Source organism: Oryctolagus cuniculus, chromosome 2 (genome assembly GCF_051225735.1).
Source record: "Oryctolagus cuniculus isolate XC-2025 breed Fujian yellow rabbit chromosome 2, ASM5122573v1, whole genome shotgun sequence".
Classification (NCBI taxonomy): Eukaryota; Metazoa; Chordata; class Mammalia; order Lagomorpha; family Leporidae; genus Oryctolagus; species Oryctolagus cuniculus.
The window spans coordinates 121769053-121793420 of NC_142868.1; the positions used below are offsets into that span (position 1 = coordinate 121769053).

The window sequence follows — 24368 nt, forward strand, 5'->3', positions numbered from 1 at the left end:
GCATTGGATGTGGAGCAGGCGGGCCTTGAACCTACACCCATATGGGATGTAGGCTTCGCAGGCAGCAGCTTTACCTGCTACAGCCCCTATCTTATTCTTTATTGCAAGAAGGGAATGAGGTTTTTAAAATAAGGAAATCTTTCAGAAAAGTAAAATTTATGCCAATTTGAAAAAGTATTTTACTATAAGCTATATTTTTCTTATTAAAATGAATGTATAACCATTTAGAGGGATTTGAATGTAATTAAATTATTTTGTTTGGATTTCAGTATAGGTAAAGCTGGTAGATTTTTTTTTTTTTTTTAAAGATTTATTTATTTGAAAGGCAGAGTTAGAGGTCTTCCACCTGCTGGTTCACTCCCCAGACGGCCGCGATAGCCAGAGCTGAGCCAGTCTGAAGCCAGGAGCTTCTTCTGGGTCTTCCACGTGGGTTCAGGGGCCCATGAGATGCTGGTGCTGCAGGCTGGGGCTTTAACCAGCTGTGCCACAGTGCCAACCCCCAAGATTTACTTCTGACTTCAGGAGTCTTCTCTCCTAGTCTGCCTCTTCTGATTGAGGTTCCCTCAGAAAATGGGTAGAGGATTACAAATCAAATAGGACGGGCATTCGGGAAATTTCAGAGACTTGACACAGTGCAGGTGTTTTGTGACGACCGTGTGACGTGTCAGAGGCCCCCTCAGCGGCAGCAGGCAGCAGCTGCAGAGGACGAGTGTCGCTGAGCTGACAGGCCAAGGAGCTGTCATGGTCTCTCTCTGTGCCGTGTTTTACTTCAGGACCTGTCCGAGAAACTCTCCGAACAAGAATTACAGTTTCGTCGTCTCAATCAAGAGCAAGTTGACAACTTTACTCTGGATATAAACACTGCCTATGCCAGACTGAGAGGGATCGAACAGGCTGTTCAGAGTGAGTGCAGTCTTCTCTCGCAGTGCTGCTCGGTGCTGCTGCGGCTTAGGGTGATTCCAAGGATAAGTACAAGGATAAGTGGAGTACTCGCGCTGATGCCAGTCACACGGAGACTCAAGTCATGAAATTTTATTCATTTCTTAGGAAACTGGCCCCAAATTTGTTAAGTATTGAATGTTAGAAGTTTTACTTCTTACATGACAAACAGAAGATCACCATTTGCAAGGCAGCTTGCCGCAGACACTCTGCTCGTGTCTCATGCGCTCTGGGTAGAGGTGTAGGTCAGTGCGGCCTGTGCTTGCCCTCCAGGGGCTGGGAGGTTATCTGGGGGGGTGGAGTAGTTATGAGGCCTACATGGGCCATCTTACAAGGGATGTATCCTGAAGTTGTTGACAAATTGGGTGTCCTCAGGTAGTTTTGGTTGCTTATAGTCAGATGGAGAGAAAAATGTGCCTTTTGTTGCTGCAGGTCATGCAGTTGCTGAGGAGGAAGCGAGGAAAGCCCACCAGCTCTGGCTCTCGGTGGAGGCACTGAAGTACAGCATGAAGACCTCGTCTGCAGACGCGCCCACTGTGCCGCTGGGCAGTGCTGTGGAGGCCCTCCGAGCCAGCTGTGCCGATAACGAATTTGCCCAGACTCTGACTGCAGCCATCCCTCCAGAGTCCCTGACTCGGGGAGTTTACAGTGAAGAGACCCTCAGGGCCCGTTTCTATACTGTGCAGAAGCTGGCGCGCAGGGTGGCAATGATTGATGAAACCAGAAATAGCTTGTACCAGTACTTCCTCTCCTACTTGCAGTCCCTGCTCTTATTTGCACCTCAGCAGCTGAAGCCGCCAGCGGAGCTGTACCCTGAGGACATAAACACATTTAAGTTACTGTCATATGCCTCCTATTGCATTGAGCATGGTGACCTGGAGTTGGCAGCCAAGTTTGTTAATCAGCTGAAAGGGGAATCCAGACGAGTGGCACAGGACTGGCTGAAGGAAGCTCGAATGACACTAGAAACGAAACAGATAGTGGAGATCTTGACAGCGTACGCCAGTGCCATAGGAATAGGAACCACTCAAGTGCAGCAGGAGTAAGGTCTAGGAGGCTTTGTAAAGTCTCATGTCCTAGGAGATCAGGGATGTATGAAGGGTTTGGACTGGTGGTCCCAGGGTCTAGGAACGAGCAGGTTGAGTGCAGGTCTGTGTTAACACCTGTTGCATTTATATTCCTTCCACTTGCTATCATGTCAGTGAACTCCAGGTGTCCTTTCTTCACAACTTGTGTGTCCTGTTATTCAGGTTTTATTGATCAGGCTTGTGAGCCAATCAAAGTAATGTTTGTGATCCCCACTACTATTGATTTTGCCCTTGGAGCAAACTGAATAAAGCAACGAGATGAAAACTGAGTACCTCCTCGCTTTTCAAAAAGTAGCACTTCTAGTTTGTGTGCAGAAGCAGCAACAGCAGATATAGGAACTTCTAGTCACAGGCCACTAGTTGGATTGAAGTCTTGGCTTTGGTGAATTGACTCCTGCTGGTCACACGTGAAGTGTGATGTGCATGCTAGTGTATTTGGGGTCTATCATTCAAGTGACTGAAAGGCACCAGAAACAGTATGCACGCCTAACTTCCAGTGTTGCCCACAGGACAAGCGTGTTTTATGTGTGTTTATTGTGCATACGCAAGAAACAATTTTACCTTAAGCAGTGTTCTGTTTACGGTTTTGTGACTTAATTTTTAAAAGGCTTTACATGAAAATCCATTCAGTAGAACACAGATGGAAACACCGTAATGGACCTACCTTGTTGCTTCCTGGTGCTGCTGGTGAATGTCTTCGCCGAGGTAGTGAGCCTGGAATCTCAACAAGGGGACTGGCTAGTTCTGTGGTGTATTGGATCTGCATTGCCATAAAACCCAGGGAACTTCGAGTTCACCTTTCTAATTGTTAGAACAAGTGCCCCGTTTGATGAGTAATTTCCCACCTTTTATTTTTCACTCCCTAGAGGTCAGCACCTCTTTATATAGTCACATTCTTCAGCGTTAGTGTTTCTTATTCATGTCTCTGTGCAGCAACACGTGAAAACTGTTAAAGGGGAGGGTCAACTTGTATTTAGTTACATTTCTGCCGGCAAGTACAAGTCCCTGCATTAGGACAGCTCTCCCTGCAAGGCAGTGACATTCTTTGATTTTGGGATACACTGGTCCATCTCTGGCCTGGGTGGACATTAGTATTATTTAGGTTCCCTTCTAGAAGAACTTTTAATTCAACAAAATACATGTAGTTCCTCAAATTAGAACACATGCTCTGTGGAATTCACGTGTAGCGGCCCTGAAGGTAAGGCACTCTGGGTACCCAGCTGCGGGCAGTTCCGAACAGGACAGTCCTACATTTTCTTCCCTCTGGAAGGGCAAGAAATTGCAAAATATATTAAGTCAGAAAGCAAAACTTGCCTGTTTATTAGAGATTCTTGTGATGTCTATTTTACATAAGAATAAAATATTACAGATTGTAAGCTTTGTGTCTCAATGAAGATCTCTGGCTTTCAATTCTTTGTACATAGTTCCTTTAACAAGGCCCCTCACTCCCACTGTTTGTTAGGAAACAGGATGATTTTGGTAAGGGACTCTGCATGCTTGGCCTTGGTTTTCCTTCCTCGTGCCTAGAACAGTCTTCCTGAGATGCTGATTTCAGTGAAAAGGAGGGTGTGCTTTGAAACTTGAATTCTTAGCTCTACCTCAAGGAAGAATCCACATGTAGCCCTGAGTGTGTGAGGCAAGGCAGCTCCTTCAGCGGACCTTGCCTGCAGTCACAGTGCTGCCACGTCGGCTGATCACCTTCAGCTAAGCCATCCCATCTTGTCCTCACGTGCATCTCCTGAGTGCCTCCCGCCTGACTGGTGCCGATTCATCATCACAACATAAGTTTCCTGCTTTTGTATTAATAACATCAATCCTCTGCTCTCTAACAGGTTCTGGATAAAAGCAGTCTCAAAGTTCCCAATGGGCCGTCCCAGCACTTCTACAGTAACTTGCCTGAACTCGCTGCAGAACACATTATTTGTGTTGTCAGGCAGATTTTCTTCATCAGATCGACTGATCATCACCTCCCCAAACCACTGGTCTATGCCTCCCTTGGTTTCCTCCTCTTTAACACATACAGGGACCCTGAGGTTCACACAAGGCATGGCCAGAGAACAGGGGTCCTAGCAAGGAAGTGCCATGGTTTCACTGGCTTGTTTCATTGAGGGAGTTCTGGAGGGATGGTGAGGCAAGATCCAACTTGTGAGAACTTCCAACGTTGGTACTGGTGGCAGAACTTAGGCTGTCCTGGCATGAGTCCTGACGTGACCTTTACACCTGCTGGACAGTTTTTGTTTCTGAAAGCCACTTGCTTAATCCCCAGATGACAGGAACCACCAGAGCTGCACAGATAGGAAACCAGGTCTTCCAAGGACTTGGGCCATCTTCTACTGCTCTCCCGGGCCATAGCGGAGAGCTGGATTAGAAGTGGAGCAGCCGGGACTTGAACTGGCACCCATATGGCTGCAGGTGGCAGCCTCACCTGCTAGGCCACAGCGCCAGCCCCTGATGGTGTTAGTTTTTAAAAATGTTCCTGGGCTTGATCCTTAGTTGCCCTGAATCCTCTAGAAGGCTGACAGCCAGACGGATGCATGTGCATAGCATTTCTTTAGTAGGTTCCTTTATGGAACAGGCTGAAGACAGGCTCACTGCCTACACCATTTTGTTATTTTAAACATCAGATATACCCATTCCTCTGCTAAAATGCCATTCTGCCTTTAAAGGCTAGTGCTGACTTTATAAAACAAGCTCTCCTCATCCATGTTCCTAGTGTCTATCTCGCAACAGCATGTTCTGTTTCAGTGTTTTCCAAACACTTTGACCATAACCAACAGTAAAATATTCACAGCATTATCTGGCACTTTTTTTTTTTTTTAATTGTATAGTATTTTAGATTGTCAACTAGGTCAACCCCTGCCCCGGATCTAGGTTTGATCCTAAAGACGTTTAGGTCATTAGATGCTGTTGAGCCTTTTGCTGGAATGCTTTGATAAATAGCTATACAACAGTCCACTTTACTGTTACACGTCTGCCCAAAGAAAACCCGCTACTTTCCAATTTCTAACTGGTAAATGCTGACACAACACTGAATGAGCCTTTTCCCACACATGACGTGAACAGTGACACTTCTGAACTCCAGTATTAAAGCTTTCAAAACTTAGGCTAAGGGGCCGGCAGCTGCAGTGCTGACATCATATACAGGAACCTGTTCAAGTCCCAGCTGCTCCACTTCTGATCCTGCTCTCTGCTGTGGCCTGGGAAAGCAGTGGAAGATGGCCCCTGCACCCACCTGGGAGACCTGAAAGAAGCTCTTGGCTTCTGAGCAGAACAGCTCCAGCCATTGTGATAAACCAGTGGATGGAAGACCTCTCTCTCTGCCTAACATTTTTTTTTTAAAAAAGCAAAAAAACTTAGATTAAGAACTGACTTTGTAGGAGGAAACAGGAAGCCAACAGCTAGGTTTACAGAACTGATCCTGGGCTACAGGAAGGTAAATGGAGCTGGGAGCTCCATGTTACCTATCCATACAGCACGTCACCAACATCAGCCCAGGCAGGGAAAGATGAAGCTCATCTTCCCAAGTACCTTGGTAAATCTAGGAAGCAGGTTATGTGCAAGCAGCCTATGGTTGAAGCCCTTGTGAATTAAGAGTTGCCCTGCAAACCTTGAAAGGTCTTGGTGGGGTGGGTATTTGACAAAGCAATTGAGACATTGCTTGGGAAGTCTGCATGCCATCTCTGAGTGTCTTCAGATTTATTTGAGAGTCTCCATTACGAAGAGTGAGCTTCATCCACTGGTTCACTCCCCAGAAGGCCGCACCAGCAGGGTCTGGGATAGGCTGTAGCCAGGAGCTTCTTCTGGGGTCTCCCATGTGAGCAGCAGGGGTCCAAGCACTTGGGCCATCTTCTCATCTTCTGCTTTTCCCAGGCCATTAGGAGGGAGCTGGACTGGAAGTGGAGCTGCTGGGCCGGCATCGCAGGTGGCAGCTTTACCTGCTATAGCAAACACTGGCCCTGCTACCGCAATTCTAATTCCAGCTTCCTGCTGAATCTCAGCTATGTGTACAGGAGACCTGGCCTAGTCTGGCTGCTGCAGGCATTTAGGAAGTGAAGCAGATGTAAGATGTCACTCTACTTTTCAAGTAAGAAGTAAAATGTTCTTGCTGTCTTGCGATACTACTTTAATGTCTTAAGAAATGCTGGGAAGGGATTTAAAAAAAAAAAAAAATGTATTCAAAAGGCAGAGGGACATAGAAGAGATATAGATAGCATCCATCTGCTACTTCACTCCCCAAATGGCTGCAACAGCTATCACTGGGCCAGGCTGAAGCTACTGACTTCTTTTTGGTGTTCCACCAGGGTAGCATGGGATGCTAGAAGTTCTTGACTATAAGTCACAGCAATGCACAATCACGTATAGAAGACATTTTATTCTTTTGTCATGACAACGAATGTGTCAGCATACACACAAAAAGGGAGACAAACGCCTGGGTGTTACAGCAAGACTATACACATGTACATGAGTTACAATATTTATTTACAGACTTCATTTAGAAGCTTTAGTTCTGTAAGTGAAATGCCAGTATTCTGTTCATTCGATCCCAAGATGCACACTCACATCTAAATATTCCCCCAGTTGTACTACTACAAGGCAGTCTCATGGAAACCGTTCATCATCTCTAACAGCAAGGAAGGACATGCAGCAGATGAGGCCAACCATGGCTGAAGCCAGAGAAAGGGAACAGCACGCTGATGGAAGCCACTCCCAGTCCCAAAGGGGTGCAGGGCTTCTCCATGAGCCAGACACCTCCCCTCGTGTCTTGGTAACAATGAAAGTGGTAGTGTTGCTGCTTAATTATAGTGGCACGTGAAGAGCTGACAGACTGCTGCAAGTTTACGTCACGTAGCAAGTTCACAAGCTCTGTATCCTCCCCTCTTGGTTACCACTGTGGCCAGGAAGACTCCTACCGTCCTTTGCCTTCACTGCTGTCACTATCGCTGTCGCTGTCACTGTCACTGTCACTGCTCTGTGCAGTTAGGTTGCCCAGGGCTTCCCTGTAAGGAAAGAAACTGGAGTTACATTGCCACTCAGCAGCTGAGGTCCCTGGTGACTGACATGCACTTTCATAACCAATTCTGAGGTCAGGAAGGGACTGCAGCTGTGCTGAACTGTGTTTGGTAATAGAAAAGGACCCAACAATTTGACTTGTATAACAAATAAAGCCACTGAATCAATACATCTCACTATTCTTTGGTAATCATCAACTGAGACAAGATAAAAGCTGTATCCGTCTGGATGGCAGGTGGAGAAACGGTGAGCTCCCTCAGGGTTAAGAGGCAGGTAGTTACCACTTACTTCTGTTCCTGGGTGATTGCAAATTCAGTCGTTACTCTCTGGGTGAGGGCCTCACACACAGGTAAGCTGAAGGCAGACGCCAGCTTCACCACCTCAATGGCCTGGGCGGGGCTGCTGGAGGCTTTTGCACTGTCCATGAACTCAGCCAGCAAATCATTTCTGTGAAAGGACGACAAGACAGGACAGTCCCCAACTAGGCCCCTTAAGGCTAGATTGTGCTTATAAATCTTTAAGTTCAATAACAAAATTCTCAGAAGTAACTCTGACATGACGTCTAATTGTGAGAATGATAGTGAACACTCATTCAATAGGCCTTTACTGAGAAGCTACTCAGCTTGCCCCAGTGAGCTGCAGTCACCGAGCACTGGCTGAAGCTGCCTGCCTCAGGCTGCCTGGCTAGTGGGACGCTTAAGGTTTGCTTGCCTAACAGAAGAGTACTCATAGGCAGAGGCCGAGGTCAAGAAATCCCAACACAGTTAAAAGTTCAGGCCGGGCTGCTGCATCTACATGTATGTAGGTGGGGCCTGTTAATTTCAACTTACCTAGGGATCTTATTATGCTTCTTGAAAATTCCAAACATGTTCCTGTCAAAGATGAGATGAGAGCAAGGTTATGACCATTAACAGAAAGAGGATGCAACCAGATGACTGCAGCTCTTGTCCCGGGACCCCTTTCCTTCTAACTACACCGTGAGCTTCTAAACGTACACATCTGGAGGCTCTGCTGGCTCCAAGCCCTGTCCACACAGCACTCCACAGGTCCACTAGACAGGCTAGTAATGTAGAGAAGCACTGGTGCCTGGTTCCTTGTTAAGGACCCCCCTGTCCTCCACGGAGGACGTGCATCTGTGTAGCTGTGCCATCTGTTTCCCTCAGTACGGCCGAGGTTCAGGGGTTCTAAAATCCTGTTAGAAGTTCAGGCTCAGATTGCGGCAAGTCTCATGTAAGTGCTCCCCCTCACCCTGCCACGTGCAGGACAAAGGAGAAGCACGAACATTCAGCTCCCATGATTCAGCTGAGGTCCGTACCCCTGCGCCAATCATCACAGCCTGATTCACAGCAAGTGTGTGCCAATCTGCCAGAGCAGACAAATACATGCAAATGCCAGACGCGGCTGCCACCAGCAGCACAGGTGCTGGTGTGCATGGACTACACTTCAATCTTTCCTTTCTTTGGAAGAGCTACAGAGGCACCCCTTTTCCATTCTCTGCTTTACTTCTAAGTGCTAGTGACAACAGGCCAGACTAGGCCAGGAACCCACATTTTTATCTGAGACTCTACATAGCTAATTGAGCCATCATCTGCTACTTTCTAGGGTGTGCGTTGCAGGAAGCTGGACTGAGCAGAGCAGGCATTGCTCGACTCAGACTCAAACACCCTGATCGCAACATCAGCATCCCGAGTGGTGTTTTAACTGCCGCACCGAACGCGGCACCCAAGTACTCTTCGAAGACAGCTGAGGCAGAAAGTCGTCTTCATCTTTTCCTGGATATATTCAACAGCCACATTTTGAACTAATGTTTAATTGAAGTTACTTTATTGTTCAAGAAGCTATCTAGGCAGAACCCCCCACATCCAACTCACTGACTCTTTGATCATACTTATATATTCGACAAAAAATACAGTGGAACTAGGTATTTTTGACTATTCTCACAAGGTATCCTTTTGATGACTTCCCGTTTGGCAAAATGAATATTAATAAGGTCCCATTCAATTAAATTAAAACCAGTATGTGAATGAAGTACTGATAGAAACTACCAGAACACAGAAAACAAAGATGGGTTTTAGTCGAGGTCATTTTTAGTAAATGTGAACAAATGCCAAAAGTCCAAGTATTCAGTCCATGTTTAAAGCTGAAGAGTGCAGGTGCAAGGAGCACCTTAAATGACACTTTAACACTCCAAATGACCAAATCACTTTTTAAAGATATATTTCTTTGATCACTCTGTTCCATTTAAGTAGCCTGGAAAATGAGGCTGACAGCCTGACTTGCCTACGGATACACTAAGCTGAAAGGACAGAAATGCAAAGTCTCAGTCCTTCAAAACTATACCCTTGGGCCAGCGCTGTGGTGTAGCGGGTAAAGCTGCCGCCTACAGGGCTGTCATCCCATATGGATGCCGGTTCAAGTCCCAGCTGCTCCACTTCCGATCTAGATTCCTGCTAATGTGCCTGAGAAGGCCGCAGATGATGGCCTGTGCCCCTGCCACCCATTCAGAAGACCTTTTAGAATTCCTTGCTCCTGGCTTTGGCCTGGCCCAGAGTTGACTGTTCTGCTCCTTGGGGAGTGACCAGCAGATGAAAGTGCTCTCTCCCTCTCTGTTGCTCTCTACCTTTAATTTATTAAATAAAACAATCCTCATACATTTGAGAATGGCTGTTGATATACCTAACTTCCCCTCCAAACTAGAGAACCTCTTCTCACTGTCCTGGGTATATGTTTTACATGCAAACACAGATGCTTCTAATGTACACTGTATACTCACCAGGCTTCCTGAGTTCTTCCAGCCCTTAAATACAGAATAGCTATACAGTTGAGAGGACTGGCTGGCCAATTGGGAGCAGTCTGTCTGGCATCCTGGCTTTCATACGTGGATTTGATATCCGCGGCACAATCAGCAAACGCCACCTGAAGCTGAGAGGCTCTGAGAGTCAGCAGAACTGCCTTAAGTGCTGTGAGAGGATTTACATTCAGGAGATTACCAGAGGGCCATAAAATTCTGAGCAATCCATTGTAACATGCCACACAAGTAAGCAAGCAGAAAGACAAAGCAGACTCTCTTGTGGGATAAACAACTCGATTACCCACACCTTTCAACTTCAACCATGCGCCTTCCTTTCAGATGGAAAGTGTTAAGAAGCAAGCTGCTATTCATGTCAGAGCAGAGCAGCAGTTTCCATGCTGCCTGCTTGGACTGGAGCAGTGACAGTGACAGCAGGTTCGTTTAGGTGCACCAGAATGTACACTTGGGTTTGGATGGCAGAGCTCTCCATAATGATAGAAGAAACCATGGAAACTATCCTTAAAAGGGCCTCCCTGTTACAGGATACACTGTTAGCACACATCAACAAGAACAGTGACACTGCAGCCCTACCTCTGGTGGGTGCTTATCTCTTGCCATGAGCTCCAAGATCTCTTCTCTCAGTTCTTTGCGGAAAGTGTGACCATATTCTTTACTATCTTGACATGAAAAAGGAACGCGAGAGAGCCGTCACCATCAAGTAAAACCAATACCCTTTCTAGCTGACATCAGATCACTGTTAGCTGTAATTCTTAACGTTTTTGGTGGGTAAAAAACGTTGCTGATGGTAGCCATTCTAGCTTTATCCGAAGATTCCAGAAAACAAGCAGGGTGATTAATAGAAACAAAAGCTGACTGATAATATAGAATCACCTAGTTTTGAGTCAATTCATCCACACACAACAGACCAACACACATATCACAGTCATGGTTGCTAGTTAAGAAATGCAGTAATCAGGGTCTTTCATTAGCAACTGGACCGAAGTGAAACACCACTCGTACAGAGGCTCTGAGGTCATTCAGACTTCAGGCTAACCGTGTTTTTCTCTGGGTCATGTCACATAACAGCTGTGCAGAACTTAGCTAGTTCCTATGTCATGAAGGGTCTGACTTTAGTTTTTATTTCAGTTTTATTCATGTTATCCAGTATCAGCAAGTAACTGAAGCAGATCTAATCTATTCCACTTTAAAATGGAAACTTCCACCCCAACAAAGTTAACATGTTCAATAATCAAACGGTAGGACACTGAACTGAGATGGGCCTGGACACAAAGCTGATTACTTACCTTTCCAAATTTGAGGAATCAGTTCTAGTCGATTGGCCACATCCAATGCTTGGAGAAGATCTATCAATGTCTGAGAGCTGGGAAAGAAAACCTGATGAGAGAAATACAAATTTATTTTTTAAAGCAGCAATCAGGAAAGTTAAAAGTTCATCTACAATGGTAAGTGACATATACAAATCATCTTACAGAAGGTATCAGGTCCTTGTACCACTTCAAGGTGACATCGATTTGTTCCATTAGACAAAGCAAACTGAAAAACTTGGAACTGTGGAGAGAAAAAGTATGCTTAAAATAAAATCCCTATGTCTAACAACAAGAAAATAATTACTGAAATTCTGTTATATGACGATGTGTTAGAAAATTTCAAGTATTTATAAACAGTATCAAGTTCAATGGCCTACACGGGATCAGGTACTGACCTTTACAATGAATACCACTTGAACATCAACTAGTCATTATGACTGCTTCCTCCTCAGCAGTATCCGCTCCCAGTGAGCAGACACGGAACATATCCCATTAAAAGCATTCAGTGTGAATAAGGACTTTCTCACATAGAAGAAACAATTCTCACACTTCCACGAGCAGCTAACTCCTTAAGCTCAAGCTTTATCCTCCTACAAGCAAGCCCACTTTAAGGAGCCTCTCTGGGCTCCAGTGTCTTTACCATTACCAAAGCAAGCAGTTTTGGAACAAAGCCTTTAAAGACACATCCTCCTATAATTAAGAATATCAAATATTAAGAGGGCTGAGGAAAAAGATACTAGACTTTCAAACCTGGCAATCTCACCACTGCTGTAATTTCAGAATGCTCAATTAACGCATACTGTTAAATCACAGGTCGGCTCTCTGAAACTGGAGGTGAAATGTGGATTACACCAACACCCTCCCATTTGTAGTGAAGCAACAGCTTGAGTGTAGGCGCTCCACTTTAGAGCATCCCAGACTCCATCTTTTTTTTTTTTTTTTTTGACAGGCAGAGTGGACAGTGTGAGAGAGACAGAGAGAAAGGTCTTCCTTTTGCCGTTGGTTCACCCTCCAATGGCCACCGCGGCTGGTGCACCACGCTGATCCGATGACAGGAGCCAAGTACTTATCCTGGTCTCCCATGGGGTGCAGGGTCCAAGTACTTGGGCCATCCTCCACTGCACTCCCTGGCCACAGCAGAGAGCTGGCCTGGAAGAAGGGCAACCGGGACAGAATCTGGTGCTCTGACCGGGACTAGAACCCGGTGTGCCGGCGCCGCAAGGCGGAGGATTAGCCTAGTGAGCCGCAGCGCCGGCCCAGACTCCATCTTAAGAAAGCATCCCCCACCATTAAACTCTGGTCTGAAACTTTGATCTACACTCATCCACCTGGCAGAACAAAGAAATTCCCTAGCATGATTGCTCAAGCTTAAAACAGATAGGCTGCACCTGGATTAATGTTAAGATTGTAAGAATTGACATTGGTTATTTGTTTCATATGGGCCTTAGGTCCACTTGACCCTTATAACCACATATTCCCCCCTCCCTTCCTGTGGTTTTTGTCTCCCTGTTGCTTTCAGCCTCAGGGTCAAGAGTTAGGGCATGAGCTGCTTGCTCTCCATAGCCATCAAATCTTATCCATGTGTGGTGCTCCTCTCACTCACTCAGGCACAACAGTAGAATCTACTAATGAAAGCACAGGGATACATTTCATACACTTACTAATAGAAATTACGCCGATAATCGGGTCCAAGGAATTTCCGGTTATCTCCAGTGTTCAAAAGGCCATGTATTTCGTAAGCAAGTTCTAGATCTCTGAGCGATGAGCACTGAAAATGTGCAGACAAGGTATTAATATGATATCCTTTGAACTGAACAGCAGCTCACTGCATAAGAAAAAAGGATACGTGCATGTGAAAATACTTATGTTTATTCAAACTGGTGGTTAACAGCAAGTAAATTATAACACTGGGGAGAATTATTTCAGCTTAGCAACTATACCTATAGAAATTAAGCTTACGGAAGACACATGAAATGCTCACTAACCCAAACCCCAGGAAGTAACTCAGAAACAACCACAGCGTAGTTACAAGGTTTCCCTCTTGGGAAACACCGACTGTTGTCAACAATTACAATAGCATGTGCATAAACCAGTGCATGGCACCTCTCTCTGCTTTTAAAATAAATAAAAATGAATACACTGGGAATTTTAAAACATAGATAGCAAAGTTAAATAAGAACTTGTACTTACAACTCTCATGGCTGACTGAAAAAACAAATCTGAAAATCAAAGTTCACAAGAGCTTTGGTTACTATGGGTGAAATATATTTCAAGTGAGTAACATTAATACAAATACAAATCCTGCTACCATAACTAGTTAGTAAACAAGCTAAAACTCAAGTGCAGAGGATGTGTACAGCAATAGCCTGCAGACATTTTTGCTCACAGAATAACCAGTGCACCCCTGCCCATGTGTGCCGAGCCCTCAGCATTTACAGGAGAAAAAAACAAGCAGTTTCTGCACATACCATCATCCGGGTCCTTTGGAGAAAAGCTCTTTCCTGTTAATTCATTCATTATGTCATAGATGATGAAAGATGATTCTTTTGAGGAGTCTCATGTAGAACAAGCAAACAAATAGATTTCATCATGCGTTCACATTCTGTACCACCCCCAAACACACATCACCTAGCACAGATCTGTTTTCCTCTGCCTTGGCTCTAAGGCCTGCCAGAGCTCTACAGGGAGCAAACCCTTGTTCAAGGAGCTCCTCCAGCTGGAACAAAGCACGCCTCTGATCACTTGCTCCAGTTAAAGACACCACCCTTCCTTCACAGTCTCTTCCTAAGAAGAGTGCCTTCACTGGAGTGCAAGTAACCAAATAAAGAACACTCCTCACTGAATTAATACCCTTAGAAAAAGACCTTCACCACAATCACACCAAGGTGGAGTACAATTTTAGAGGACACTATTGGAGGAACTGTTTATCTGTTTCTATGATAAAGTCAGTTACCTGCTAATTTTCCTAAAAGGTTAGAACAAAACAAAACCAGGGGCTGGCACCGTGGCTCACTTGGTTAATCCTCCGCCTGCGGCGCCAGCACCCCATAGGGACACTGGGTTCTAGTCCTGGTTGCTCCTCTTCCAGTCCAGCTTTCTGCTGTGGCCTGGGAGGGCAGTGGAGGATGGCCCAAGTGCTTGGGCCCCTGCACCTGCATGGGAGACCAAGAGGAGGCACCTGGCTCCTGGCTTCGGATCATCACAACACCGGCTGTAGCGGCCATTTGGGGGGTGAACCAACGGAAGGAAGACCTTTCTCTGTCTCTCTCTTACTGACTCTGTCAAATAAAAAACAACAACAACAAAATCCCTAGCCTAATGCAAAGATGTGAGTTTTGTAAAATTAGCCAACAGAATCAAGCCCACTACAGGAAGGAATGATTGAATTGTCATTTCTGAACCTAGGAAACCCTTCCTCTTTCTCAGGCTGGGTACAAACAGAAGCAAAAAGTTTCTGCCTACGATGTGCCTTACAAACCTGGTACAAGACAATGGGCATAATTCATTTAATCATCACATCCTGATATCCCTCGGGTAGGTAAATAAATGGCAGAACTGAAATTACAACACAGATGTCCCAGGCTCTGAAGTTCACAGGAGGTGACAATGGAGTCCCAAGGTCCACCCAAAAAGCTTCAAAATGAGGTTAACTTCCCTCTGGAGCAGCATAGTTCCCCAACTTTCTGCAAAGTTGAAAATGCTCTATATCCACATCATTGAATATGGTAGTCCCCATAGTGTGGCCAAGTACAATGTGAAGAGAGGAATTTTGAATTTTAGTTTTCACTAAGTAGCTACATTTGGCTAGTGGGTACTGTGCTGGACAGTAAAGCTGTGGAGAGGAAAAGGATCTCCAACCTAAAATACTCCTGTCCATTCCTATCTGTGTACCCACACTGCTCATACACTTCACCAATCTTCTCCCCTCTAGCTCAAATCACAAGGTAGGTCATTATCCTCAAAAAAATCTTTTTGTTCAGGTCGTAGATTGCAATCTGTGAATTCTCTATTCTTCTCTCATACGCAGAAAATACAAATGAACACAAATTGCAAACAGACAAAACAAAGGAGCCAATCAATTTCCTACAAAAACCAATACAACGTAAGGCCATACATACCATGTTGATAAAACAGTTGAATAACATGGTGATATGTTGCAAGTGACGGTTCTCAGATTATCAGGTGGATAGAAAAAAAGAGAAAAAGTAAAAACACAGCTATAAAGAAACTGAGCGTACTAAAGCACACTGAAGTTAACATTAAAATAAAGAATGAATTTCTATTTTCCAGTTCATCTAATTAATGCAAAGGTGACAAAATCGAAGACTGCATCACTTTCGAAGTCTAAAAATCTACTACTACTAGGAGTCTCATTAAGAACAATAAAGCCTACTGAAGCAAATTGATTCCCAAAGCAACCTTTAATAAATAACTGAAAAATATGTAACATATTAGTAGACATTTGGATTCAAATATCTAAGTATTCTAGGAAAATGTCATGAAATTTAAAACTATCTAGCTGAAAGTAATCAATCATCTGCAAAATTGAATGGTCCATGAACAACCTAAAAGATTACAACATTATAGTCTGCTACAAAGAATATGAAGATGAAAACCACATATTAAGTATAGCAGTCCCTAGGTATCTGGGGGATCAGCTCCAGGACACCACTTCCCCATCCCAGATACCAAACCTGTACATGCTCAAGTCCCGTACATAAAGTGGCACAGCATTTGCTCCAATGTATGCACATCCATCTGAATACCTTGTCTCTGGATGAGTGATAATACCCAACCCCATATCAACAGTTGGCACACCTCATGGTTTAAGAAATGACAGTGAAAAAGTATGCACGTGATCCTTACAAACTGTTTTTCCTTGAATACATCTGAGGCTCACATGGAGGGCCGACTGTACATGTCTAAGAGGGCCAAGTGGTGGAAAGGAAGTTCCCAATGTATTTCAAAGACAGCAAAAGAAATTACAGATTTTCTCTGCTTACGTGGGCCTGAACCCTCTGGTCAGTCCAGTTTGTCTTTATTAAGGACCCCAAGATCTATGCTCACCGATTCCGATAGCTTTCATTTCACGTAAAGTTTGTAAGCCCAGCATTCTTCCAACTGCATAGAATCTTCGGAGAGATTTCAGAATGGTGTTGAAAGTCTGTAGATTGGGTTTCACATTCTGTGCAACCATTTGTTTCAGCAGCTCCTAGTTCCATCACAATCAAGAAGTTTGGTGTTTACTTTAAATGTGAGGGTAGATAATTTGTCTCATAACTGTTTCGCCAAAAAGAAGTTTGCTTTCTATCTATGTCTAACTAAATTATCTGTAGTTAATACCTATTATTGCCAAATCCGAAACAGTAATTCTGTTACAGAAGCTCAACGTCAAAATGTTTAACTATCTTCGGTCATCTACCTATTAAGTCTTCCAGAAAATACTATTAGTAGTAATATCACCACCACCACCTACTACTAATACACAACAAAAATGACCAATATGGTATAAAAACATGCTTCAGTTGTAAACTGTTATGCAACAATCAATCCAGTAATTTTAATTTGTCACCTAGCAGGAATTAAAAAAAAAAAAAATACAAGTTCACTTTAGTAGCAACAAAAACAAAAACCCTAAAATGACTACAAGTGACCCAGGTATTCCAGAATTCTAGCTGTATGCTCTGAGCCCAGTAATTCTTGCTTCTCACACATCAAGATACAGCCATTTAGAGGGTTGCTGAACACAGATAACACCTCTGCTTGCAGTGGCGGCTATTTACACGCTCAATGAATGCTGCACCTACCCTACATATTGCTAGTAGTGGATACTCAATGGCTAGCAGAGAAAAGCTAAGTGCTCCTCCTTACCAATATATTATTCCATTTGTCCTCAAATTTTTCATTTGCCACCAATGCTGTTGCTTCGATCAAAGCATTGAAAGTGTACACATCAGCTGTTTAAAAAAGAAAAATTTCATGTAGATTCTTGAGAGAAGGAAAGAAAAGGGGAGAAGAATGAAGGGGAATTCAAAACAAACTCACCATGGAGTCTGTTGTTTAATAACTCTGTGTACAAGTTTAATGCCTGCTTATGTGCTCGGTACTGAAAGACAGTAAGCAAAAAGTATGTATCACCAAATTTATTCATTCAAGGAAATATTCACATTATCTATTATCCTAGGGCCAGGCTCCTGTTATGCAGGCTATAGTGCAGGGCAGTGGTTGCTTACCCAGGGGATGTTGGGTAACACCCAGAGACGTTTTTAGTTGTCACAACTGAGGGAGGGGAACAGCGTATTACTCCCATCCAGTGGGATGAAGAAATGCAGCTGCTCATGTTACATCCTGATTTCACAGAAATTAAAGATAAAAATAAACATACCTTCACCATTCCTCGGATCATTGTACAGTAGGAATGTGCATTTTTCTCTGGCATTAGAGCAAAGATTCTCTCAGCATTGTTTTTTACTCTAGAAACAAGGCAGTAAATGTGAATCAGGAAAACAGCTACCACCATGAACTGAGTGCTTACAATGGGCATTGTGATGAGTGCTCAAATATGCAATTTAAAATGATTCATACCCTCCAGAAAAGGAGCTACAGTTTTCATTTTGAAAATGCAAACACATCAAAGCTCAAAAATGAAGTAATTCGAGCTTTGCATGAAATGACAGAAGCCAGACTGAAACAAGCAGTAAGTTCCAACAGCACTGCATGACAGGGACACGGTGAAGCTTTCCCACCCTCATTCAGCCCGCAGAGGGGATCACCAGTTCACCAATATGAGTAACTGTCACACTCTAGCAGACACACTGACCTCTACTCCCTGCTCTAAAACATAGCTTTCCTTCTCCCAACAAACATCCACACGAGACACTTATTTAGACACTACATTCAGTTAAATTCTCAAATGTGGTTAAACACTATTCACTTTGTTTGGAACGCCTCAATATTTCTGCCTGCTGGTCTTTTTTTTTTTTAATTTGATAGAGTTAGACAGTGAGAGACAGAGAAAGGTCTTCCTTCTGTTGGTTCATTCCCCAAATGGTCGCTACAGCCGGTGTTGTGATGATCCGAAGCCAGGAGCCAGGTGCCTCCTCTTGGTCTCCCATGCGGGTGCAGGGCCCAAGCACTTGGGCCATCCTCCACTGCCCTCTCAGGCCACAGCAGGGAGCTGGACTGGAAGAAGAGCCACCGGGACTAGAACCCAGCACCCATATGGGATGCAGGCGCCGCAGGCGGAGGATTAATCAAGTGAGCCATGGCGCCAGCCCACCGCTGGCCAGTCTTAATTTAACATTACACTCCAGTGGCTATTGTTTGTAGAAAACAAAAATACCCAAACTTTGAGAATTAGAAGTATTTATTCCAAGGTAGCACCACTGATGCAACCACCAAAGGCATCATACCATGTGATGCATCATACCATGTGATGGCGGAGTTAAATGGGGGTTCCCTGGCAGGGGGACCCAACAGACATCAACCTCTAAACAGACTCTTGTGCTACTGACTGAAGATGAAAGAGTTCATGAAAACAAACTATTTTTGAACATCACAGGATTACATCCTCTTCAGAAGAAGATGGCACACATTCCTCAACCTCTCAGAAACTGCAATATAAAGCTCTAACTGTGTGCACATACCTCCAAATAACTCCAAACTTCTTCCTAGGCTTCTCAGCATTTTCGTTTGTAGTCTCTTCCTGTTGAACCAAAATAAAAGTTAAAGTAAATGGCATGCATTCTCCCAATCACACTGCTCAAAATCAAGAAGGCAAAGGGGGAAAACCAGTAAACACCTATGCCTAGAATGTTCATTTGTCAAATGTAAACAAGCAATTCACTCATGAAAAGTAAAGATACCCTTAAAGCAACAGTGATGGGCTAGAAACAAGATGAATCCAATGCATGCATCTACAGAGGCTACATCCAGCCTGATCCAGAGAGTAGTGTTCATAATTATGAATAAAAGAAAATATGACACAGGAGTATAGTTAATGCCTAACTCTGATCTCAGCAGGCTGACTTAAAAAACAAACAATAACAAAAAAAAAACCTAAACCTACATCAATCTTTTATTTATAAACCAAATTCTGGGATGGGTATACAGAGAGAGACAGACTCAACTGGCAGTAAAATGGGGCTGCAGGGCTAGTTAGGCTAAAGCGTCAAAAGATGCTGTAGACAGGCATGACCACTACTCACCATTTACACATTTTTAAAAGACTTAATTTATTCTACTTCCACAGCTAATGAAGAAAACTCAGACAAATCTGTATCAACACAAAGAAAACCCTCATCCCACACCCAAGGAGAAATTTATTTTCTCATGCCAATGAAAAACAGTATATATAGTCTTCTAGCCTGTGCCACATTTATGACTTATCTTTACTTAACCAAAAAGATCCTATTATCTGTAAGTGTTGAGTTGAGAGACAGGACACAACTCAATCTATACACAGCTGTAGGCACAAAACTGTTCTAAATCTTCCAGCCTGCTGTGCTCCCACCTGTCCACACATACATGAAGTTCTGAGGCAGCTAAGGCTATCGAATCTCCTTAGCCATTACACATCACAGTGTCACTGTTAAGTGGCATGGAGTACAGACACTAACACTTCTGCTCAGTTTTACCTAAACAGGTGGCTGATGAAGACAAAATATTTCTAAGAAGGGAACCAGTGCTAAAATATTTACTTAAAGTATTCCTCTTGCAACACTTCCCCTTGGCCTCCTGCCTCAATTTTTATCAAGGCTACTGCACCACACTACCTTTCAGTACAAATCTCTTATGACTACTCTGACACGTGGTACAAGAACTTATCCTATTTTGAAAACGTATTAATTCCAAAACAAATGTTGACACAAGTTATTACCAATTCTTCTGACTGTTCTCTTTGTTGAAAATGAAAATCAACTGAGGGTTCTTGGTCACCATAATAACATAATAAATCCAAAAGACTATTAGTTGTTTCAAGAGACACAGTGGTTCCTGTGGATATAGAAAAACAACAAAAACAGTTTCAAACAACCAAAATAAAAAACTTGTTAGGTTCTAATTCCTTATTTTTCCTACTAGCTATAGCTTTCTCAGCTACATGTCATCATCCACCACTTTATCAACTGCTAAAAACACACTCAACAGGAACTAAGATGTGCAAATGATGCAGAAAGAGACAAAATGCATACTACCCGTGTGGTTTGACAGGTACAAGATGTCATCTCATGCTGTTTGGTGTTCTTTTTAAGAGTTTTATTTATTTCTCCGAAAGGCAGACAGATCAAATAACTGCCTCCATCTGCTGGTTCACTCTGCAAATGCCTCTAACAGGCTGTACTGAGCCATGCCAAAACCAGGAACCTGGAATACAATCCGGGGCTCCCACATGGGTGGAAGGGACCCCACTATGTGAGCCACCACCTACTTTCTACCTCCTAGAGTACCATTAGCAAGAAGCTGGATTAGAAGTGCAGCTGGAACATAAGCCCCATGACCCCAATCTAAGATGCAGGTGAATCAAGAAGTGACCTTTTTTTTTTTTTAAAGATTTTTATTTATTTATTTGAAAGGTAGAGTTATAGTGAGATGGCGAGACAGAGAAAGGTCCTCTCTCTGCTGGTTCACTCCCCATATGGCCGCAACGGCTGGAGCTGTGCCAATCTGAAGGCAGGAGCCAGGCCCTTCTTCCCGGTTTCCAATGCGGGTACAGGGGCCCAAGCAACTGTGCCATCCTCCACTGCTTTCCCAGGCACAGCAAGAGCTGGATTGGGAGAGTGGCAGCCAAGACCTGAACTGGTGCTAATATGGGATGCTGATGCCGCAGGCGGAGGATTAACCTACTGTGCCACGACACCGGTGCCTCAAGTAGTGACTTTTAAAACCTGTCCTTACCTCATGGTTTTAACTCACCTCCAAAATGTATCTTCTGCTTTTTTTTCTTTTCAAGATATATTTATTTGAAAGGTAGAGTTACAGACAGAAACACACACACACACACACACACACACACACACAGAAACACAGATATTCCATCTGCTGGTTCATTCCCCAGTTGGCTTCAACAGCCAAGGCTGGGCCAAACCAAAGCTAGGAGCTTCTTCTGGGGCTCCCACATGGGTGCAGGGGCCCAAACATGTCATCTTCCACTGCTTTTCCACATGCATTAGTAGGGAGCAAGGTCAGAAGTGGAACAGCCGAGACTCAAACTGACACCCATAATATGGATGCCGGTTCTGCAGATGGCGGCTATGCCACAATGCTAGGTCCCCCAAAGTATCTTCAAACCCTTCCACTTAGTCCTTCTGACTCCGATCCATGTGAACAAACGTAAGTGTGATCATTCCACATTGGTCCAATCCCTCACTGAAACTGCCTAAAAACACTAGAGCAACTGCCTATAGTTCAAAGCATTGTGCTCATATCAAGTTACTCATTAACAATGGCAACTAGCACACAGGAAGTAGAATAATGAGACACAAGTTATTATTTATCTAAGGTTTGTTTACTCATTTGAAAGGCAGAACAGCGGTGTGTGTGTTTGTGTGAGAGAATCTTCCATCCACTGGATCGCTCCCCAAAAGGTCCCAACAGCCAGGTCTAGACTGTGAATAATCTCGAATTCCATCATGGTCTCCCATGTACATGGTAGAGGCCAATGTACCTGGGCCATACTCCACTGTTTTCCCAGGCACATTAGGAGGGAGGTGGATTGGAAGAGAACTGTCAGGACTGGAATCAGCACCCCAGTATGGAACATCAGCATCAAAAGAATTTAACTTGCTACATTACAGCACCAGCTCTGCAACTTACTATTAAAAAAGTAATTTCATCTTTCAAAAAAAAAAAAAAATGCCCATCAGGAAATTTAAATGCCTAGAAATGAAAGCATGGCAGAGTACAGAGGGCATATATGTAGTATCTGGAAAAATGACTGAACAGTTTCCTTTTGCTATGGTTTGGATATGGTTTTAAGTGTCTTCCCTAGAGTCATGTTAGTGGAAGGTGGCAGAACCTTTAAGAGGTAGGGTCTAGTATTAAGTCCCTAGTTCCTGCTAGGGGCACTGCCCTTGGGTGAGTTTAAGGTAGTTCATCATAGAGACAAATAGCCAATATATCTTTAAGACAACTGACAATGGTTTAAGCTGAAGTTTGCAACATCAACATGCCATATTCATGTGCTAGTTCAAGTCCAGGCTACTCTGCTGCCAACTAGCTTCCTGCTAATGCGCCTGGCAAGGCAGTGGATGACAGCCAAATACTTGGGTTCCTGCTACCTCAAAATGTCTTGTAGAGGGTCTGGTGCTGTGGTGCAGCAGGCTAAGCCTCTGCCTCCAATGCCGGCATCCCATACGGGCATCTGAGTCCGGGCTGCTCCTCTTCCAATCCAGCTCTCTGCTACAGCCTGGGAAAGCAGTGGAAGATGGCCCAAGTGCCTGGGCCCCTGCGCCACGTGGGAGACCCAAAAGCAGCTCCTAGCTCCTGGCTTCGGATCGGCTCAGCTCCAACCACTGTGACTGTTTCTGGGAGTGAACCAGTGGATTGGAAGCTCTGTCTCTCTTTCCCTCTCAAATAAATAAAATGAAATCCTAAAAAAAAAAAAAAGTCTTATAGAATAAAATATGTGAAAAACCTAGGACTATCAGACACTTATTAGGGGCTTGACAGATTTTCTACAACCCTTTTCCTGGTGTGTTGCCCCATATGATTAACATCTAATGTGGGTCTGTGCTGAAGTTCTTAGCACTGAGGCTTGTTTCTGGTTTTACCTGTTGGTGGTATGGGTTTGTACTTAGACTTGTTCAGTAAATGATCTTTTAATAACAATGCATTAGTTCTGTAGGCTCAGGCATTGCAGGCATTTGGGGAATAAAACAGTAGATGGAAAATCTCAAACTCTAACTTTCACATAAAAAAGAAAAAATGCACAGCCATCAAGCAGACCAGAGACAGTAGTACTGGCAATTTTTACTCAAAACTATCTGGATCACAGATCTGCTTTACAGTTCATGTTCCCAGAGGCGCTTTAACTGAATTTGGTCACCTGCTTGTAAGAGTTGGTCAAACATGTCCACAGAAGCTTTGACTTTTCTGAGCTTGATTCTTTCCTTAAGAGCAGCTTCACTTACATCTTCAATTTGAGGTTCAAAATACTCAGGCATTAAACACTAGGAAAACAAGATGGCTGCAGTTACTACAAACAGGTAAAATGGGAGGGTAGCCAAGGACAAAATTTTAATTTTTTAGAAAAAATTTGCTTATTTATTTGAAAGGCAAAGTGACAGAAAGTGAGATAGAGAGAGCTTTTAGAGATTGGTTCACTTCCCAAATGGCTGTAATAGCCAGGTCTGGGCCAGATCAAAGCCAGGAGCCAGGAACTCCACCTGTTCTCCCACATGGATGGTAGGTGCCCAGTACATGGGATGTCTTTTGCTGCTTTCTCTGGCACATTAGCAGAAAACCAGAAGTAGAGTGGCTGGATTTTGAACCAGTATTCTGGTATGGGATGCTGGTATCTGCAAACAGCAGCCTAACCTGCTGTGCCACAACACTGGCTCCAAGACAAACTTTTTATCATCAAAACAGTGAAACAAAGCTTCACTGCTCCAATTAGTATTTCCAGAGCCAGATCTCATTTATTGTTTTCACATTAATATCTCTGTAGGGAATCATAACTGTAAATAAAAACACACAAAAAACCTATTTCACTATCTCCTAGCTTGGTAGGAATTTTAAAAGCACTCAAATATAAAACCATTCTTCCTCCTTTACTCCCAGTCTTGGTGTAAGGTGGCAGAGCGCTCCCACTTTCCATGGCAGAAACTTCTCCTGATGCTGCTTCTACTCCAAACATTCAATACCAAGAAGGTATGTATCTCAGTCAGTATTTTTTCAAGCACATTTTTAATAGTAGTACTAAGGTAGGAACTGAGACAGAGATGAATGACATTCTCTACCCTCAAAGTGCTCATGATAATGCAGAAGGCAGTTAAGGGAATCATTACAAAACAGTGTGAGTGGTGCTGTCCACCATGGAGAGGACCTTGGAAGGTTGCAAATAATAGAGGCCTGCAGCTCAACACAGAACACTAATTCTTAGTTGAAAATACAGAAGCTAGCGCTATGGCTTAATAGGTTAGGCCTCTGCCTGTGACACCAGCATTCTATACAAGTACCACTTCAAGTCATGGCTGCTCCACTTTTGATCCAGCT

The 24368-nt window shown here is 43.8% G+C and overlaps 2 protein-coding genes and 1 non-coding gene across 26 annotated transcripts in view; 1 reads left to right on the plus strand and 2 right to left on the minus strand.

The window, feature by feature from the left end:
* Nucleotides 1–2292, plus strand: part of IMMT (inner membrane mitochondrial protein) — a 45498-nt gene extending 43206 nt beyond the window's left edge. For all 11 annotated transcript variants that reach the window (XM_051836707.3, XM_008254161.5, XM_008254160.5 and 8 more), the window contains 2 exons: nt 774–903; nt 1372–2292. In XM_051836707.3, coding sequence (XP_051692667.1) covers nt 774–903; nt 1372–1985 — 744 coding nt within the window. In that variant the 3' untranslated portion in view covers nt 1986–2292. The remainder of the gene's footprint in view (nt 1–773; nt 904–1371) is intronic.
* Nucleotides 2293–6379: 4087 nt separating this feature from the next.
* Nucleotides 6380–24368, minus strand: part of PTCD3 (pentatricopeptide repeat domain 3) — a 30475-nt gene continuing 12486 nt past the window's right edge. For 3 of the 14 annotated variants that reach the window (XM_008254164.5, XM_051836764.3, XM_051836759.2), the window contains 18 exons: nt 23200–23323; nt 20035–20150; nt 18803–18861; nt 17542–17629; nt 17202–17262; nt 17028–17113; nt 16224–16368; nt 15275–15325; nt 13625–13711; nt 13347–13375; nt 12818–12924; nt 11319–11397; nt 11133–11223; nt 10420–10505; nt 9811–9959; nt 7868–7909; nt 7326–7484; nt 6380–7024 (listed from right to left, as the gene is read on the minus strand). In XM_008254164.5, coding sequence (XP_008252386.1) covers nt 6934–7024; nt 7326–7484; nt 7868–7909; nt 9811–9959; nt 10420–10505; nt 11133–11223; nt 11319–11397; nt 12818–12924; nt 13347–13375; nt 13625–13711; nt 15275–15325; nt 16224–16368; nt 17028–17113; nt 17202–17262; nt 17542–17629; nt 18803–18861; nt 20035–20150; nt 23200–23323 — 1650 coding nt within the window. In that variant the 3' untranslated portion in view covers nt 6380–6933. Of the gene's footprint in view, nt 7025–7325; nt 7485–7867; nt 7910–9810; nt 9998–10419; nt 10506–11132; nt 11224–11318; nt 11398–12817; nt 12925–13346; nt 13376–13624; nt 14309–15274; nt 15326–16223; nt 16369–17027; nt 17114–17201; nt 17263–17389; nt 17431–17541; nt 17630–18802; nt 18862–20034; nt 20151–23199; nt 23324–24368 lie in introns of those variants that run through there. The other 11 variants (XM_089326164.1, XM_089326166.1, XR_016229240.1 and 8 more) reach the window with 10 other exon arrangements.
* LOC127490468 (small nucleolar RNA SNORD94) lies at nt 8242–8376 on the minus strand. Its single transcript, XR_007918415.1, has one exon. It is a non-coding gene; the product is annotated as a small nucleolar RNA SNORD94 (small nucleolar RNA).